The following is a 21325-nucleotide window of genomic DNA, read 5'->3' on the forward strand; positions in this document are numbered from 1 at the left end:
TCCATCTCTGTCTCTCCCAGAGTTTGGGAGAGAGTGAAGGACAGGGAAGCCTGGTGTGCTGCAGTCCATGGGGTTGCAAAGAGTCAGACACAACTGAGCAACTGAATAACATCATCAGCTCTCTCTCTGTCCCTGTGTCTAGAATACTTTCTTGTTGAAAGACTTGAGAATTGACCTGAGGGCTTGTTCTGGCTCCAGGTGCTCAGCAGCTTACCATGTGAAGCAGGCTGGGAATTCTGGGCAGTTAATGCCTCTGGATAGCCCTTAACCTTTGTTGATTGGGAGACAGTGGATAAATATCTTAGCTTCCTCTTCCACTGCTGGGACCACCTGAAGCCCCTTCTGCATGGAGTCATCTTCCAGGTGTCCCCAGAGGGGTAAAGGCTCCTGAAGGTACCCTCTGTGGCCTCCTCCCCTTCTCTGTCCCCCTTTTCCACTTGCCTGCCAGTGCTTCCAGAGATGACCTCCCCTCTGGACACCCCACTCAGATTTGTGTGTCAACCTCAATGGGTTGAAAATTGTTAATTGAAGAGTGATCAATCATAAGTAAATGGTCGAAAGATAATGGATTCAAAAGTAGAGTTTGGATTCCACTTATTAATAGCATGACAGTCTGTTATATGCAGTATATGATAATATACATTACTATGCCTGTATCATAAGAGTGTTTTCATTTACTTATGTCTGTGTGCAGATGGTTTGGGACCATGACTCCCAAAGTAGAATGTGAGAGTTGCTTGCTTACTTCACCGAATAGTTTTCTGGTCCTACTACCTTAGAAAGATGCCTTGACTTGGAGTTTCTGTGTGATATGATTTTAATTTGAAACTGTTTTATTTCTCCCTTCCTTTATTCCTTTTGAATCCCTACTTTTTAAAATGCTAGAAACATTTCATAGTAATAGGTAGCCTTTAACCTGGGAACAACTGCAATGAAGTGTTAACATTTTACAGATTAGCGTATTAAAAACTATAGCAATGGCATTGCCATCTTTGGGAAATGTTATAGACTACTTAAACAAGATTTCCCCCAAGGTTCTACTGTGAAATGTGGCTGAGTATCCTCAGAAAAGTTACTCAGGAGTTAAAATTCTTTATGTGTCAACTATTTTTAGAAGGATTTTAGCAATACATTGTGCTCTTCTTGATAGAATACTGTACCACTTAATTTTAATGTCTTAACATCATGGACCCAAGTTATCCTCTGTTCTGTGAACTACTGGCATGCATTGTACAGTTTGTGCACTATATTGCCACAGGTCAGATGGGCATTCATTTAACAGTGTTCATCTCTCTCCTTGATATATGTTTTTCCTGCTATCTCTTATCTTCTTTAGCTGGTCCCTATTGCTGCTTCTGATTTTGTTTTCTTACCTAGAGAAAAACTTCAAGATTTTGATGGGGAATTCAGTAAGAGGTCTTCTTAAATTGCCCACTCTCATTCTGATACCTTGGTGACAACTGGATGGGCCTAGCCAGGAATGGAGTCAAGCAATGCAAAAGGGACTTTGCAGATATCACTTAAACAGGCTTGGCAGGCATGGTTATCATTTTTGAGGTCGGAGAGCTCACAATGCTAGATGGTAGCTTTAAATTTTTAACCCTAAGAAAGAAGCTCTGTGGAGAAGGGTGGTCCTGGCTGATAGGTAATTTTGCCCAGAAGAAAATCAGACGTGTGGCGTAGTGATATTGTGTATCTTGCTTCTTATTGTGTATTTTGGTAAAATTGTCAGCCCTTTAAAGTAAGGGTACAGTTTTTAGGCTTGCGCCTAGGAAGTGCCCTATCGATATTTGTTAATTACGTCGTGATGGGGTCACAAAGAGTCTGACACAACTGAGCGACTGAGCACACACACACAGTTATATTGTGATAAGGGAAATATGAGACAACATCTCGATAAGTTTCTTTTAAGGTTAAAAGGATAGTTTTAGGAACTTCCCTGGCTGTCCAGTGGTTTAGACTCCCAAGTTTCCACTGTAGGGGTCATAGGTTCAAGGATCCCTGATCGGGAACTAGGATACTCTCTGCGGTGCTGTGCCCAGTCTCTCAGTCATGTCTGACTCTTTGCGACCACAGACGATAGCCCGCCAGGCTCCTCTGTCCATGGGGATTCTCCAGGCAAGAATACTAGAATGGGTTGCCAGGCCCTCCTCCAGGGGATTGTCCCAACCTAGGGATAGAACCCAGGTCCTCCTGCATTGCAGGAGGATTCTTTACCCTCTGAGCCACTATGGAAGCCCTGGATCCCCAGTGCAAAAAAAGAGAGAGGCAGAGATAGTTTTCAAAAGTGTTAGTGTGTTATTAGTTATTGACTTTTCTTGCTCATATGTTTTCCAATACTGTATGCTGTAAGTGATTGGTAATGCTGTTGCTAATTTGGTATCCTGTGTTAAGGGAGTGGTTTTACTAAACATTTAATATACCAGTACTTTGTACCAATTGTAAAGATTGTAAATTTTAAAAAATTGTAAATTTAAACTATAACAATTGTAATTATAAGACATTAAATGTGTAGTAAATATTCAGAGCTGGTGAGTCTGAACGTTAACTTCTATAACACATTCCTAAGGTGGGAAATAATACCACCACCTTGATCCCCAGCTGCGAAATGCAGTGTGCACATCAGCTGGTTGAATTCTCCAAGGTGTTTTTCTGGTAAATAAAGTGATTTGATCTCAGCCCAACACCTCCCTAGTCTTAGTTGACTGTGGAATCTTTATGTGTGTAACCTTAACTCCTGTGGGACAGTTTCAGAAATACTGTTTTAGAGAATACTGTATAGGCAGTCCGTACTTTGTGTGGTTCTGATTTGCACAGATTTCAGTAACATGCAAAGGAAAACTGTTTCTCTGGTTATAGCACTTCTGACACCAAATGTGTGGGTTTTCTACACTCAATTCTCTGTAGACACCAACTGGGTGTCTTACAATTTAATTCAACTCTGACAGTGATCACCTGAAGTTAGAGTAGACCCCACAGGTTAACTGTGAAATGTTCCATATTTGGGGGTCTTCCCTGGTGGCTCAGTGGTAAAGAATCTGCCTGCCCATGCAGCAGACACAGGTTTGATCCCTGGGTCGGTAAGATGCCATCTGAGAAGGAAATGGCAACCCACTCCATTATTCTTGGCTGGACAATCCCATGGACAAAGCAGCATGGTAGGTTACAGTCCATGGGGTTGCAAAGAGTTGGACATGACTTAGCACCTATACAACATCACCACCATAGGTTAAGGGCTCAGTCCAACTAATCTGCTCCCCTTACTTCAGACACCAATCACAAATAGTGAATTCGTGGGTTATGTCCATTTCTGTCTGACTTGGCTGCTAATTGGGGGTTTCCATGACTCCCTATTTAGGTTTGATAATTTGCTCTGATGGCTCACAGAACCCAGGGAAGCACTTCCCTTTGTGCTATTCTTTATATAATTATAAAGGATATTATAAAGGTTATAAATGAATAACCAGATGAAGAGGTACATAGGGCAAGGTCCTAAGGGTCCCACATACTTCTGTCCCTTTGGAATTGGGGATATGCCACTCTTCTGGCCCCTGAATGCATTCACCAACCCTGAAGCACTCCAAACCCTTTGGGTAGGGTTTTTAATAGAAGCTTCACTACGTAGATATGATAGATTAAATCATTAGCCATTGGTGATTTTTTTTTTTTTAATTTCCAACTTCTCTCCCTTCCTTGAAGGTTGGACATGGGCTGAAAACTCTAAATCTCTAAACACACAGTCGGTTGGGCAACTTGACCATTGTGAAGCTATCCATGGTCCCGTCCAGGGTCACCGTATTAGCATAAACTCAAGTGTGGTTGAGAGGGGCTTGTTATGAATAACAAAAGACGCTCCTCTGTCACTCAGGAACTTTACAAAGGTTTTAGGTACTGTTGTGCAAGGAACCAGGAAGGAAGACCAAATATATATTTCTCCTTACATCACTGTATCACCATGGTTTAGTTAAATACCAGTCCCCCAATAACACGATTCAAATTTTGGCCACCATGATATATTAACTGTGCAAATAAAGAACAGAGTTTGCTGCTAGCTCTTCAGTTTGCAGGTCAGCAGGTCAGTATGTCAGTGACAGCTGGGCATCTGTCCTTCAGCTCACGCCCAGACAGGAAAGGGTGTTGTGCTGCATCCTGCTTTCCCACCGATAAACCCGACATCTTACCCATCTTACATACAAAGTGGGGTGATCAAAAGAGGGAAGTGGTCAATAAAGACGAAAGTCCAGCAAAGAACAAAAAGTGATGTTTCTGGAAGTGAAATTTAAATTGAGCATAAATGAAATAGTAAAATGAGTAACTGACGGTAAGAGTGTTAACCCTGCCGCCCCTTGAGAGGCTCTGGATGTGCAGCCAGAAGCACTCAGTGAAGGTACACTTAAGAGCATCATATTTTAAATTACAGTGTACTAAATAAATGTTTTACTAATTTTTCATTTCTCTATACATTGCAATTAACAGAGTGTTTTCACAACATTTTTGAAGCTCAAGGGACAGTTGTGATTTTCCCAACGATTACTAAGATAGCTTTGTGTGGTTTCAACTTGTCTAAGTGTTTTTATGGTCCCACACTACCGTGCAAAGCAAGGACTGCCTGGATTTTTCTTGTATTTGCCAATCATCTATCATCTGACCTCTAGTGGAAATAAAGAAAAATTACAAAATGAACTTTGAGGAACTTATAATAATACATTTTCTTCAGAATGGATCTAATAGGTAAAAATCCCTGCATATTACAGACTTTACACTTTGCTCTTACAGTGTGTTTTGAAACAGTATGGTGCACTATTTGCTGCTGACTTTTCTGGACAACTCAGCACCACCCATTTTGCTTTTGTTGAGTACTTCTGATTTGTAATTTTGTTGAAGTTCTTTGAAATCTTCCTGTAGGGATACTTGTTAAGGATTATGGCAAGGTTTCCATGATCCAAACCTCTACTCTGACTCATTCTTCACTGAGAATGAAAAAGCCTGCTAAGGGTGTTGAGTAGACCTCTCAGAAACTTTTGTTTCTGTTCCAACAGGAAGTTCTCTAAGATGAATCCTTGCTCTTGGCTTGGCTCTGCATGTAATCTCTTCCCTTAGGTTTGGGCACTGAAGACTGTTTACAAGAGGAGAAAGGTTACTAGGGCACTGGATCTACTTGAGTTGATTCCTGTCCTTTGTAGCTGACTCATCACTGAAGTGTCCTCAATATAAAAGTTTATGACTTGCTGTTGTATTTTATCCCAGGGTGTGATTTTTTAGCCCTTTATACATTAAATCTTCTGTAGATGTCATTCAGTTCAGTTCAGTTGCTCATTCGTGTCCAACTCTTTGCGACCCCACGAATTGCAGCAGGCCAGGCCTCCCTGTCCATCACCAACTCCTGGAGTTCACTCAAACTCATGTCCATCGAGTCAGTGATGCCATCCAGCCATCTCATCCTCTGTCGTCCCCTTTTCCTCCTGCCCCCAATCCCTCCCAGCATCAGAGTCTTTTCCAATGAGTCAACTCTTCGCATGAGGTGGCCAAAGTATTGGAGTTTCAGCTTTACCATCAGTCCTTCCAGTGAACACCCAGGACAGATCTCCTTTAGGATGGATTGGTTGGACCTCCTTGCAGTCCCAGGGACTCTGAAGAGTCTTCGCCAACACCACAGTTCAAAAGCATCAATTCTTCAGTGCTCAGCTTTCTTCACAGTCCAACTCTCACATCCATACATGACTGCTGAAAAAACCATAGCCTTGACTAGACATTAGGCCCTAGAAAATATAGCTTTCCTTCCCATACTCACAGTGGACAACAGAACTGTGAGCTGGGCTATTGGTTCATCTTTTAAAAATCTGTTTCAACCTATAATCTATTTAATCTATGTATTCTTCTAGTAGATAACCCCACTTGGAAAATTAAGATAGGAACACTTAGAAGCTACAAGAAAGGAGAACAGAATAAATGGGCATAATATATAAATCTGTAATGAACAGAGATCCTTTTTTGCACAATATGGTTATAAATACCTATGACTAAATTTGAACATCCAATAATACTACATTCTTTTTCATTAACAAAAAGTATGAACATTTCAAAATAAGATCTTGAAAGAAAAAGTCATCTGTTATTTATTTTTTCCCCATCACATCTGTTTTCTATCCCTTTATATCTGCAAAATTCACATTTAATTTGAGTATCCTAGAATATTGGCCAGGATAGTAGTCCAAACTAATGCCTCTCTAATGTGCTTGGAATTTCTGCTTTCTGTCAATCAGTAAATATTCTTTGAGCATCTACTGTATAGTCAGCTTTAGGTAGATCAGAGGAGAATAGGAAATTCTAAGTTATTAGTGAAGTGAAGTGAAAGTTGCTCAGTCATGTCAGATTCTTTGTGACCCCATGGACTGTATAGTCCATGAGAATCCTCCTGGATTCTCCAGGCCAAAATACTGGAGTGGGTAGCCTTTCCCTTCTCCAGGGATTCTTCCCAACTCAGGGATCGAGCCCAGGTCTCCTGCATTGCAGACGGATTCTTTACCAGCTGAGCCACAAGAGAAGCAACTATTACTCATATCTTTAAGAAATGTGAAGTCTAATTGGAGTAACAGAGTTTTCACAGGAAGCAACTGTGAATAAGGCATCGCCCTAGCCTCTCTGCTAGGGCTTTAGATCAATAGTTCCTTAACTGCCATTTCTCTACTGAGCAAAAGAATTGCCTGGGGAGCTTGTTAAAAATGAAGATTATTAGGTACCACCCATTAACTTTTCCCTGTAGATCTAAGGGGGGTCTCAAGAATGTATTTTTTTCTTTTAAGAAAAAATAAGCAGCTCTTTTCCCCGAAGATCCTGGTGTCACCATGGCCACCGCCCCTCCTGGTGTACTGTAAGAACAAGCTCTGTTCAAAGTCTGGCTTCGGTCGAGGTGTGTCCGTGATGCTAAGATCCACATCTTTGACCTGGGGCAGAAGAAGCCAAAAGAAGCTGAGTTCCCACTCTGTGGCCACAGTGTCAGATGCGTAGGAGCCACTTTCCTCTGAAGCGCTGGAGGCTGCCCGTATTTGTGCCAGCAAGTACATGGTGAAAAGCAGTGGCAAAGATGGCATTCACATCCAAATGTGGCTCCACCCCTTCCACGTTATCCACAGGAACAAGACGCTATGCTCTGCTGGAGCTAATGGGCTCCAGACAGGTATGCACAGTGGCCAGGGTCGACACTGGCCAAGTCATGGTGTCCATCCGCACCAAGCTGCGGAACAAGGAGCATGTGAGTAAGGCCCTCCCTAGGGCCAAGTTCAAGTTCCCTGGCTGCCAGAAGATCCACATCTCCAAGAAGTGGAGATTTACCAAGTATAATGCCAGTGAATTTGAAAACACGATAGAAAAGCAGCCCATCCAGGGTGGCTGTGGAGTCAAATACATCCCTGGTCATGTTCCCTGGACAAATGGTAGGCCCTGCTCTCATGAGAGCCTGGCACAGTCCTCTCCTTACGTGTGCCCACCAGTATATCCTACTTTCCTATCAAAGCAAAACAAAAATAATAATTAAAAAAAAAACACAGTAAAAAGATGTTGAAAGTTGCATGGTGAAAGCAATTGTCCCTCCCCTCCATTCTGTATCCATTCAGTTTTCTCTTAACACGTTTTTTTGCAGATGGTTCCACACATTGTACTCTGCATTTGCAGGCATGCAGGCATGGGTGGGTGGGGGCGTACCCTTTTGCACCTGGCTTTTGTTGCTTTCCAGCATGTCTTGGAGATCTTTCCATATCCCTTCTTGCAGATCCGCCTCATTCTTTTGAAAGGCTGCCTCGCACAGCCTGTAAAAGCTCCACAGGAGATTCTAATGCATAGCCAGGCTTGGAGCCCACAGATAGACTGAGTGTTAAATGGGTTTAGAAAAAGTTTTCTTAGATGTTAACTCCTTAAGTCTTGTGGTTTCTCAGCAAGGAACTGAACTCTGCAAATGTTTCTCATACTTCTAGATTCAGGTTGCTTTAGGACAGATTTTTGTATGGTTTTTACTTTTAGTTATTGGGATGTGAGAGTTGGGCTGTAAAGAAAGCTGAGCACTGAAGAATTGATTGCTTTTGAGCTGTGGTGTTGGAGAAGACTCTTGAGAGTCCCTTGGACTGCAAGGAGATTAAAGCAGTCAATCCTAAAGGAAATCAGTCCTGAATATTCATTGGAAGGACTGATGCTGAAGCTGAAACTCCAGTACTCTGGCCACCTGATGGGAAGAACTGACTCATTTGAAAAGACCCTGATGCTGGGAAGGATTGAAGGCAGGAGGAGAAGGGGACGACAGAGGATGAGCTGGTTGGATGGCATCACTGACTCAATGGACATGAGTTTGAGTAAACTCTGCGAGTTGGTGATGGACAGGGAGGCCTGGTGTGCTGCAGTCCATGGGGTCGCAAAGAGTTGGACACGACTGAACAACTGAACTGAACTGAGAAATCAGTGAAAAATACACGAAGGCATTTATGAAATCAAGATTTTTTTTAATCCTATAGCTGCAGATGTGGAGTTTAAATTTCTCATTAAATTAATTATTAAAACATACATGAAGGCAGTAATGTATAGACTCATGGCATAGTTCTTAATTCTTCCTTTATTAAGGACATTTCTAAACATACCTTTATATAATTGTTTCTGTTTATCCTTTATCATCATGACAAGTTTTTCCTCCCCCAGGATGATTTACAAAGTTCTTACTAAATTCTCAAATAATATTCATTTTGGGATGGCATTTATTTGCTCTTTCACTGGTTATAAATAGAAGTATAGTCTATCTCCGTGAAGTAGCAAATCTGCTGGGCACTGTTTGCATTATAGCTTTCCTTAGCCACTATAGACATACCCGACACGTAGCCGGACAAGCCAAAAGCAGATTGCTAAAGAGTAGAACAGCATATGCTATGCTATGCCAAGTCACTTCAGTCGTGTCCGACTCTGTGTGACCCCATAGACGGCAGCCTACCAGGCTCCCCTGTCCCTGGGATTCTCCAGGCAAGAACGCTGGATTGGGTTGCCATTTCCTTCTCCAATGCATGAAAGTGATAAGTGAAAGTGAAGTCGCTCAGTCGTGTCCGACTCTTAGCGACCCCATGGACTGCAGCCTACCAGGCTCCTCCGTCCGTGGGATTTTCCAGGCAAGAGTACTGGAGTGGGGTGCCATTAATAGGAACAGGTTCCTTTCCAGGAGCGGGTTCATAAGTACAGTTTGTTTGCAAGTCCAATAAAGTTAGCCTAGGTACCCAGCTAACACAGTTGGCTACACAGCACTGTACTGTAATATGTTTATAATACTTTTCACACAAATAATACGTAAAAGCTAAACACAAAAATAAACATTTTTAATCTTATAGTACCTTGAAAAGTACAGTAGTACTTTTCTTTCTGATAGTCAGTTGGTAAAGAATCCACCTGCACAGCAGGAGACCCCATTTCGATTCCTGGGTTGGAAAAACCTGCTGAGACGATATAGGCTACCATTCCATATTCTTGGGCTCCCATTGTGGCCCAGCTGGTAGAGAATCCACCCGCAATGAGGGAGACGTAGGTTTTGTCCCTGGGTTGGGAAGATCCCCTGGAGGAGGGAATAGCTGTCCACTCCAGTATTCTGTCCTGGAGAATTCCGTGGACTGTATAGTCCATCAGATCACAAAGAGTTGGACATGACTGAGCCACTTTCACAAAGATCCTTTATTTACCATTTATATCGCCGCCTCTATGTATTCAGGTGTTGGGCAGTGACAAGCATGTTTTCTGCGCTCTGGGGGGTAAATAGTGTAACGTAAATTATATTTGATGTGTATGTTTCACACATTCATCCTGGTACAAGTTTTATTAGAAGTATACCAGCAGGATTTTCACTTTTTTGAAGGGTGTGTTTTGTATCCGTGAGCTCATCTCTTGGTTCTTCAGTCCCTCTTATTTTCCTGTCATGTTCTTTGTTCAATTCCTTTAAAAAAAAAAAAAAAAGTTTTATTTATTTATTTGACTGCACCAGGTCTTAATTGCAGCACATGGGATCTAGTTCCCTGACCAGGGATCAAACCCTAGCCCACTGCATTGGGAGCATGAACTCTTAGCCACTGGACCACCAAGAAATCCCTGTTCAATTCCTTTTTATATCGTCTTCCTCCCTCACCCTTGGTAACCTGAATGTTCTTAGTTAGCTGGCTGGAAATAACTCAGGAAGCCATTAGGACGGTTGGAAGGATGAGCCAACTGTTAGAGGCAGGAAGAGTGTCACATTTTTTCTGAGATGATTATGAACTGAAAGAATTTGGTTCAGTATGCACTTCATTCAAAATCCTTGTTAAATATAGTTAAGCACAAAATATGCCAGTAAATAGCTTTGATGTGTCAAAAATAAAATCTTCAATGTCATGCTCAACTTGTAAGGAAAAGCACTTAATTTTATGAACACAGTTTATATGCAAGAGAATAACAGGAGTTGGTTTTTTCTGAACCAAAGATTTAATTTAAAATTGCCAGTTTGATTTTCAGTGAAAATATTTCATACATGCAAATTACAAATTTTTGCTTTAGCTGATACCTGATAATAAAGTATCTTAGGGTTAAAACACTGCATAAAACGTAGTTTAGATGTGAAAATGGCTATTGGCATTCTAGTATAGTTTTAGCAGGAATGTCAACCTGTTAAGCCAGAATCAATAAGCAAAGTAAGGTTTTTGGACCTGCAAAACAATTGTTCTACAGTTTCATTCTAAATATTCTGTTTATTAACTTAATTAATTTGCTTAACTTTGAGGGAGATACTGTCATTTCCATCCTTACAGTCAAAGAACAGACAAGGAGAGTTACCCAGGTCTATACATGGTTGTACATAGTTCAGGATTTTAACATAGGTAGACTGACTCCAGAGGACTCAACCATCAAAACGTAGTTAAAAATTGAAAAAGAATTATCTTCTTTTTCCTTTTAAGAATGGCCATTTGAGTGTCTAATGTGTACTCTGAAGAGACATCACTGAAGGAAAAAATATTAAGCCTAATCATGAGGCCAAGTTTCCTGTGTGGGCTCAGACCTCATAGGTAGTAAGCCCAGAGCTGTATGAGCTGTGATCGGTACCTAATAGAAGCATAATAATGTTAATGGTTACTATTAATGTATTTACTGTACCATTGCTTATTATATGCTAAGCCATATGCATTACATATTTACCTGCATTGTCCTGTTTAGTCCTAGGGGAATTCCTGCTCAGAGGAATTAAAAATGTTGCTCAAAGTCAAAACTACTGGAGCTAGACATCAAATCGGTTTTCCTGATTCCAAAATCTGTGCATCCCACTCAAGCCAATTGACCCCTGTTTTTCTGGTGGCTTGAAACTGGACTGGGTAGTCCTTGCCTGGCTTATAGCTGTCCCAAGGCTTCAGCTGACTCCAGAGTTATATGGAAGGAAATAGGAAGAGTAGGTTATAAACCAACTTCTCTACTCCTGGAGTTAAATCTCAAAGGCCACTCCCCAGCCCCTTTGGTGATATTACTGTGAGGTTTTAGGGCTTGCACAATGGATGACTCAGTCCTTTATGGAGAAGTTGTAAAAATTAGTTTTGGGTAGAAGGGTGAACTTTTGAAACACAGGTGAAAACTTGCAATGAAGCAAAATTTTAAATGAATGAATTTCATTACTGCATCCTTCTACCATCTAAGGAAGGATGAGAAATCTACTAAATCGTACATTGAAAGATTGTCCACCCCCCCACTTTATTTTTTTTTTACAGACTGTGTTGCCTTTAGTTCCTATACCAAATTCTTCAGAAATTCAAGCTAGACATATATATATATATTTTTAACCTGCCTGAAACTTTGCCACAATGGATCAATTTTCAGATAAGTTTTCAGCACAGTTAATAATCAGAAATTTACTGGGATCATCATGTTGAGAGGGCACTGTAAGTGATCCTGGGAGAAGTCTGAGCTCAAGTCAGGAAGTAAGGTGTGTAAAACAGCTCAGTGTTAGATATCCACAAGTAGAGATGTGTGTGAATAAAGTGTTGCAGAACTTTCTGTGGGGTGATTGAGTGAAATTTCACCAAGGAGAGGACTGTAAGATTGCTTGGTGAGGAATGGGGAGAGGATGTGAAGCAAGAGGAATATCTAATGAAGTCTGCTGGCAGGAAGATCTTTAAAAATTTGGCCTCCAACTCTTCTAACATTGAGAGGAAGGAATATAAATGGGAGCATTATCAGGAGGAAAAAAAAGGATATTTGGCAGATCCCAGGGAATCCTGGTTAGTCATTAATTCAATTCTGTTCTTGTCAAGTGTCACACACACACAAAAAAGCCAGCTAAGCAACAATTTCAGAAGGTTAAGACAATAGAAAGTGCTAAAGTTGTCACTGTCCCACTTACCAAAAGGCACAGAGAGTGTTCTGTAGATGGAAGCTAGTCAGCAAAGGTCAGACTGTCACCCCCACAGGAAGGCACCCCCCTCCACACACACACTCACAATAGTCTAAGAAACATTGAACATGTTGCCATTAGGAAAAAATGGAGCAGTTTGTATATTAAGGAAGATTTTGTAAGAGAAATGGAGAGAGAGACTAAAGGAGACCGAAAGTTATTCTTAGAAAACTTGCTTTCGGAGTTCTGCATCTTATGTGCCCTACTGCACGTGCTCTTAACACGTCTGTTACAGCTGTAGGGACTTAGAAAAGTGACAGTGTTATCGCTCAGTCATGTCTGACTTCTTTGCGACTCCATGGACTGTACGTAGGCTGCCAATCTCCTCTGTCCATGGAATTTTCCAGGCAAGAATACTGGTGTGGATAGCCATTCCTTTCTCCAGGGGATCTTCCCGACCCAGGAATTGAATGAACCCTGGTCTCCCGCATTGCAGGCGAGCCACCAGGGAAGCCTTTGTGACTGTAGAATTCTGTTAATGGGGCTGAGGGGTGGGGGTATCCTTTCTTCTGAGAGAGGAAACCAAAACGCATGTGATAGTTCCTTTTAGATCTACTCAAAGATCTGAAATAACGTTCTTGGTTTAGGGATATTTAATTTTTATGTTTAATTTGATTTTTTTTTAAAATTTATTAATTTATTTGGGAAGTCCTGAAACTAATGTTATTTGCTTAGGAGTTTTATAAGAATCCTTTAGTAAATATTAGTAATATGATAATTAGTAATATTATAATTAGTAATAATATAATTAGTAATATTTAGTAAGTATCCTTGTCTTAATTTTCTAAGGAATTTTGTTTGCATTTTAATCAGAAGTAGATGTTTTATCAAATACTTGTCCTGTTTCTTTTTAAATGGTCATGTGGGTTTTTCTTTTAATCTGTTTAATGTGGCACATTTCACAGATTAAATTTTTTTTAGTGTTAAAACCACCTTGCATTCCTGAGATAGACCAAACTTGATATTTCCAAATGAGAGTCGCTTATAATTTTTCTTTCTTGTATCATCTTTTCTAAGTTTTAATATCAAGGTCATGTTATCATAAAATGAGTTAGAAAGTAAGTCCTTTTTTTCTACTTGCTGGTGCAAAGTTATAATATTGGAATTATTTATTCCCTTAATACTTAATAGAACTTTCTTGTGAACCCATCTGGGCCTGGGATTTTTTTGAGGGTGGGATCATTTTTAATGTTATAAGTAACAATTTTAGGACTATGCAAATATTTTTTCTTTGTGACTCAGGTTTGCCTGTCTTATATTTTCTAATCTTTTAGCATAAAATCATTCATAATACCCTCTTTTACATTTAGTATCTATAGAATCTATAGTTTTCTCCCTCTTTTCATTCCTACCATTGGTTATTTATGTTTTATCTCATTGCTCATAAGCTTGCCAGAGGTTTGGCAATTCTATAAGTCTTTTCAAAGAATCAGTTTTTGGCTACAGTGCTCTATTGTATGTTTGTTTTCTGTGTCATCAATTCTGCTCTTTTAGTTTTCCTTCTGTCTGTGTGTTTAAGGTTTATTTTGCTATTCTTTTTGTTACTATTTGAGGTAGATTTTATTAGTTCATTAATTTTAACCTCTTTTTCCCGTAATGCATATATTTAAAGTTATATATTTCTGTTTACAAGTTTTGCATTTGGCAAATTTTGTTATGTAGCATTTTCATTACTGTTCAGCTCAAAATAATTTTTAGGGTTTTGTTACCATTTATCTTTTTACTTGGCTTATTTATAATATTATTTCTTAATTTCTAAACACATGAAGATTTTCTAGTTACCTTTTTTGTCATTGCTTTCTCTCTTCATTGAACCGTGGCCAGAGAGTTTCTGACTTCACACCTGCAAAACTGACCGTGGCCCAGTGTGTGGTTGCTCCTTAAGAGTGGCCCGTGTGTGCTCGAGAGGAGGGGCGTGTTCTATGGATGTTGGGTGTAGGGCTCTATAAATGTTCATTAGGTCATGTGTTTTTAAAATTCTGCAGTTCAAACCTTGTATGTTTCATAGATTGTGTTTTGCCTATGTATTCTATCAGAAATATTGCTCTACTTTTCTTGGCTTTTCCATTTTTCTTGCATCTCAGACTTGTCTGTGACCATCTTCCTCCTGCTAGAAGTACATCCATTAGCATTTTCTTTAATGTGGGTTGGCTGGAGGTGAACTCTGTTTTGGTTGTACAACTTTTTTCCTCCCCCTTCCTTCTTGAAACACATTTTAACTGAGTATTGAATGCTCAGTTAATAGATATTATGGGTTAGCAGATAGTTTCTTTAAGCACATGTAAGGTATTCTGCTGCTGCTGCTGCTAAGTCGCTTCAGTCATGTCCGACTCTGTGCGACCCCATAGACAGCAGCCCACCAGGCTCCGCCATCCCTGGGATTCTCCAGGCAAGAACACTGGAGTGGGTTGCCATTTCCTTCTCCAATGCATGAAAGTGAAAAGAGAAAGTGAAGTCGCTCAGTCGTGTCCGACTCTTAGCGACCCCATGGACTGCAGCCCACCAGGCTCCTCTGTCCATGGGATTTTCCAGGCAAGAGTACTGGAGTGGGGTGCCATTGCCTTCTCCGAAGGTATTCTAATGTGTTCCAGTTTTCATTATTTCTGTGAGAAGTCTCTCATCCTTGCACGTAATCTGTGCTTTTTTCTTCTTATGGCTTTGAAATTTCCCAACTTTTGTTTTCTGCAGATTTACTGTGATGTGAGTTGACTTTTTATTCATCCTGCTTGGCAGGTGTTAGGTTTCTTAAATCTGGAGATCAGTGTCTTTCATTATTTCTGCAAATTTGTAGCTGTTAGCTCATGATATTGCTTCTGCCCCTGTTCTCTCTATTTTACCTTCTGAGGCTCTGGTTAAATGTATGTTACATTTTCATTTTATCCTTCATGGTTCTCACACTCTTGTTTGTATTTCCTGTCATCTTATTCTCTTTGCTGCATTCTGAATAATGTGACCACCATCTATTTCACTGATTTTCTCTTCCACTGTAACACCTATCAACTGATACCCACAAATTCTGTATTAGTACTTCTTTGGCTCTTTTTCAGGTACTAGTTGTGGTTGTGTTTTTGTTCTGAAACTTTTGGGGAATCAGATCAGATCAGTCACTCAGTCGTGTCCGACTCTTTGCGACCCCATGATTCGCAGCACGCCAGGCCTCCCTGTCCATCACCAACTCCCGGAGTTCATTGAGACTCACGTCCATCGAGTCAGTGATGCCATCCAGCCATCTCATCCTCTGTTGTCCCCTTCTCCTCTTGCCCCCAATCCCTCCCAGCATCAGAGTCTTTTCCAATGAGTCAACTCTTCGCATGAGGTGGCCAAAGTACTGGAGTTTCACAAACGTGTAAAATTTTACCCTAATAAGTTACTTAGAAAGTAAGCAAAGCTGCTGTGGTCTTCATTGATGAACTACTCCTGTGCTCAAGATGTCACTGTGTAGTTTTTCAAGTTCCTAGTTCCCTCAATCTTTATTTAAATGCTACTGCTGTATACTCCATGGAATAGAGTATTCCAGATACAATGCCTCAAACTAATTTAACTGGTTAATTCGGGATGTGAGACCTAACTCAGGATTGTTAGGGCTCAGTGCGGTCACCATGTCAGCGATGTTACCCACATTTGCTAGCCACCCTGGCTGATGACGACCATATTTTACAGTTAGGTGATGTTTTAATCTACCCAGGAAAGGGAGGCAGAGAGAAGAGATTGGAGAGAGAGAGAGAGAGAGAAAGAGAAAGAGAGAGGGTTTGTGAGCTCTCTGGGGTCACTTCTTAAAAAGACAGTAATCCTGTTGGATTAAGGCTCCTTCCTTATGACCTCACTGAACCCTTATTACTTCCTTAGAGGCCCTATCTCCAAACATAGTCACAGTGGGGTTTACAGCTTCAGCATGTGAATTTTGGAAGGACACAGACACATTGGGTCCATAGCAGGTAGCATTTACATAATGGTTGAGGGTCTTACGGTTTATGTTATAATTATTTATAACATTACAAATAAAATATATATTTATAAAATAAAATATACTTATTATGTTATAAATATATTATACTTCTGATGTCTCTACTGCTGCTAATAGTGAATTTGGGTATTTCTCAAATATACCCAAATAGTGGTATATTTGAGTATATTCTCCCCCACAATTATTCAGCAAATATGCAGAGAAAGGGGGCTTCCCTGGTAGCTCAGCTGGCAAAGAATCTGCCTGCAATGCAGGAGACCCCTGTTCAATTCCTGGGTGGGGAAGATCTGCTGGAAAAGGGATCGGCTACCCACTCCAATATTCTTGGGTTTCCATGGTGGCTGAGCTGGTTAAGAATCTGCCTGCACTGCGGGAGACCTGAGTTTGATCCCTGGGTTGGGAAGATCCCCTGGAGAAGGGAAAGGCTACCCACTCCAGTATGCAGAAGTGAAGAGAAGTCACTCAGTCCTGTCCGACTCTTTGCGACCCCATGAACTCTAGCCTACCAGCCTCCTCTGTCCATGGGATTTTCCAGGCAAGAGTACTGGAGTGGGTTGCCATTTCTCCAGTATGCAGAGAAGAGAATAAAATTTATTCTTACATGTGTTTCTGTACTCTTCAAAATGCGTTAATGAGATTGTTGTACGTTTCTTAGCTAAGTTCTAACCGATCTGTTATAGTTAAGTAAAGATTTTTACCTAATTTACATATTGGCCTTATATTTCTTTCCCGTAGCTGTGTTGGAGTAGAAGAACACCATGCCGTTGACATTGACCTGTATCACTGTCCCAACTGTGCCCTTCTACATGGTTCCTCCTTGAGTAAGTACTAGAAGCTTAAATCAAAATTGGAGTTTAGAACTTAATATATACATGACAATACTTAATGATACTCTGACTAGTTATATTATACCCACCAAGAAATATAAGAAAGATTTTTCTGAAGATATTGAGAGTGCAGTTTTTGTTTGAATTATTAACTTATTTAACAAGTCAAAGCATTAAGTGAAAAAAAACTATTGTTCTTTATTGCCACTGCAAAGCTCCACACTCAAAATACATATTTTTCAAAGCTTTCAACTTGAGAAGTGAAATACAGTAAAATTTTTCTGATTCTGGCTGTTTTTATCTCTCAATGTTTTTTTATAAAGGATTGTAACTAGACTTACTGTGGTGATCATTCTGAAATGTGTAGAAATACTGAATCACTATGTTGTGTGCTAGAAACTAACACAGTGTTGTTGGCCATTTATGTTTCAAAGACAGAGGCTCATAAAAAAGGAGAACAGATTTGTGGTTGCCAGAGACGGGGGTGGGGGTGGGGGGCAGGACTGGATGAAGGTGATCAGAAAGTACAAACTCGCAGCTCTGAGATGAGTAAGTCCTGGGGCTGTACAACATGTAAATGTGATTCAGCACCGCTGTATGTCCTTTGTGAAAGTTGTTAAGAAAGCGGATCCTAAGAGTTCTCATTACGGGAAAAATTTTTTTTTTCTATTTTGTTTATTTTGTGTCTACATGAGATGATGGACAGTCATTAAACTTACTGTGGTCATCATGAAATGATGTATGTCAGTCAGACCATTATGTTGTATAACTTAAACTTATTCATTGCTGTATGTCAGTTATATCCCAATAAAACTGAAAGAAGAAGAAAAAATCAGTACTATTTGGGACAGTGTATAGGATAAGACTTTAATGCACATGTGCAGTACACTTGGAGGAAAAAATTAGTGCACTGACATGCTAAGGTATTACTTCTGTTGTCCAAATTAGGTCCTGTTGTTGAGTATGGCCTAGAGTCCTTTCCCGCTGTCCTCTGTGATGGAAGCAACCTTCCCACAGTCCCTGTCCTGTCCCGAGGACAGAGGCCAGACCAAATCTCTGCCCGCACTGTCCTTTCTGAGGGTTGAGGGCATGGGCAGGGAAGCCACACGTCTTCTGGAGTGCATCAGCAACACATAGGAAAGGAGACGGTGGTTGCTCAGCCACTTAGTCATGTCTGGCTCTTTGCGACCCCATGCACCATTGCACGCCAGATTTCCCGTCCTTCACTATCTTCTGGAGCTTGCTCAAACTCATGTCCATTGAGTCAATGATGCCTTCCAACCATCTCATCCTCTGTCGTCCCCTTTGTCGTTAGCCTCTTACAAATGCTTCAGAATATATGGGAATATTAGTTATCGTACAAATGTGAGAGTAGAGAAGCCTTTTTAAATAGGCTTTGGAATATATTGTAACTATTTCTTCTCTTAAAAATTTAGACTGCATACTAGCATTTTTATGTTCCTAAAACTAAAGGGGAAAACTGTAGACGTAATCATTTTAGAACTAACTTTTCCCGAACATACCTTGTACACACTTGGGTCAGACGTGGGTAACATAGACAGTCTCTTTTTTTGAATTCAGTTTTTCCATAGTACTTTTTAAAAATAGAAATTGTGTTCTCTGGTTATGGGCAAGTGATTTTTCAGAAGCAACTTAGTAGCAACTGACGGCTTATCTGTTTTGTTAGAAATATTAATACTTTACCTATTTTCTAAGAGATTTAGCAATTTAAGCTATATAAATGTATTGAATTTTTTTTTTTTGTAAAATACAGATTATCCTTTTTGTTAGTTCTGCAGTATAAAATTTGAGGTTAGCAAATTGGTTTAATTATTACATATATAATTGACTAATTTATTGTCACAAATTAAAAAAAGATAGTTACTTATCTGTTTGGCTGCATCGGGTCTTAGTTGCAGCCTGCATGCTCTCTTTGTGGCGCGTAGGCTCGGTAATTGCAGCGCAGGCTCTCTACGTGGGCTTGGTTGCCCCGCACATGTGGGATCTTGATTCCCCAACCAGGGATCGCAGCCATGTTCCCAGTAATGGAAGGCAGATTCTTAACCACGGACCTCCAGGGAAGTCCATAAATTTTTATAAAGTTTCATATTTTGTGTAGTGCTGAAGTATGTATTATATGACTTGAAGTAATTATTGACCAAGTGTAATTCTTGGAGGAAATAAATAATGGCTTGTTATATCAAGAAGAGAAACAGAACTGAAATGTAAGTTGCAACTTAGAATTTAAGTAAAGAACCCTCAAATGAAACAATTTGAATTTAATTTCTATGAAATGTTATGTTACTATGAATCAGAATAATGAGTATTTAAAACACTGCTCCATGTAATGCACTCTTATTTTCTTTTTTCCTGTGTGATTTAATTTTTTTAAAAGCTTGTCATGCTCACTAAATTGACTTCACAATCTGTAATGGATCATGAAGCTACACTTTGAATAACAGTGCTTCAAAGGGGAGCTCATTGACTATTACCTGCCCCTTCATATTCTTCTCATCCTTGAATAACATAAGATCAGGCATGGATTGTCTTCTGGGCAATAAGTCCGACTCTGAGTAGCCATGAGGACAATGCAGATCCAGCAATCTGTTTTTATCCCGTTTTAAGGTCCCACCGTCCCGCCCTTCACCCTCACACCTAGTTTGGGTAATCCCTTTTGGACATTTTCTGTCTTGCTCTTAAGCCTCTCTTACTTGCTACCAAAGATTTCCTGTTTCTTTCAGAGTTTCTCAGGAATCCTTACTACAGATTCCATTCAGACAGTAAAATATTCATTAATATGGTGAATTTAGACTTTACCTTCTTAATGGGAATTAAGAACTCTGTTCGAGGCCCAGTCTCAAAAAACCCAGCCCAATACTTAAACACATATTCTCAGTGCTCCTCAGGCACATGCAATCCAAATGCAAAGTTTTCTCTCCTTTCCCTATGACCACTATTAAAATATTCTTTCGCTGGCCTCCTTCCTTTAAGAAATTCAGTCAGCTCTTGCAGTGACTGATTTGAAGTGTTGAGGATGTTGGTCCAACAGGACATTGTAGCCTTCTGTTAATATCCTGCAAGTCAACACATTTAAAAGGAAAGAAAAGTAATTGGCAGCTTATTGGTTGCCCCAGACACTGTGCTGAGAAGTACTGTTAATAGATTTATGTTATCTCCTTTGATATTTGTAACACCTTGATGTGAGAAAAATGATATTACTAGGTCTTTGATGTAGCTATTTGGCAGAGCTGGAGTTTGAATCCGTAGCTGTCCAATCCCAATCTGTTTTAATTTTAATCTGTTCTACCAAAATTAAAATTAAAACAATGTAACATTGTTATTAACTTTCAAATGGGCAGTTTGTTCTTTTTCTTTTTTCCCTTCCTCCCTCTTTCCAACTGTTGGCCAGGTTGCTTATATATATATTGGTGAGAATGGGTTACCTACCACTTTTCTGGAGGCAATTTTGTAGTATGTAGCCAGAAACAGATTTATGTATATAAATATTAATTTCATCTTTGTTTAAAGATGCATCTTCATTTACATCTTAAAATTCTAGGCAGCCTTTAAATTGTTTTTGAACATGTAATAAGGAGAAAATGTCCATGATAGTAAAGATAAGCATAAATATTATGATCCCAGCTGAAAATAAAATGGGGTTATATATCTATGTATATGTAAGCAAAAAGCCTGGAATGAAATTTGTTTGTTTTGTCTTTTGACTGTGTAGCGAGGCTTACGGTATCTTAGTTCCCCAACTAGGGACCGAATTAGGGCCCACAGCAGTGAAAGCACAGAGTCCTAACCACTGGATCGCCAGGGAATTCCCTAGAAGTGATTTTAAGTGAGGGAAAAAAAGAATACACACACACACACACACACACACACACACACGAAGGATGCCTTAATGGTCTTTTCTAGGAAGGTTGCTTAATGATTGTCGGTTTTTTTCCATGAGGTTTTTTTTTTTTTAAATGGGATTTACTGTCTTCCATTTGAGGATCTGACTGCCATAAATTACTTGGGAATCTTGTTTGAGACTTAGATATGAAGGAACCTGATTTCTACCCCTATTGATTATTTAAGTGTGGTTTGTCCTTATCTGTATGA

At 39.9% G+C, this 21325-nt stretch overlaps 1 protein-coding gene and 1 pseudogene across 2 annotated transcripts in view; both read left to right on the top strand.

The window, feature by feature from the left end:
• Positions 1-21325, top strand: part of KDM7A (lysine demethylase 7A) — a 79630-nt gene that overhangs the window by 18725 nt on the left and 39580 nt on the right. For both annotated transcript variants that reach the window (XM_027538847.1, XM_027538848.1), the window contains exon 2: positions 17124-17209. In XM_027538847.1, coding sequence (XP_027394648.1) covers positions 17124-17209 — 86 coding nt within the window. The remainder of the gene's footprint in view (positions 1-17123; positions 17210-21325) is intronic.
• On the top strand, positions 6107-8070 carry LOC113891141 (annotated as a pseudogene).

Source organism: Bos indicus x Bos taurus, chromosome 4, assembly GCF_003369695.1.
Source record: "Bos indicus x Bos taurus breed Angus x Brahman F1 hybrid chromosome 4, Bos_hybrid_MaternalHap_v2.0, whole genome shotgun sequence".
NCBI lineage: Eukaryota > Metazoa > Chordata > Mammalia > Artiodactyla > Bovidae > Bos > Bos indicus x Bos taurus.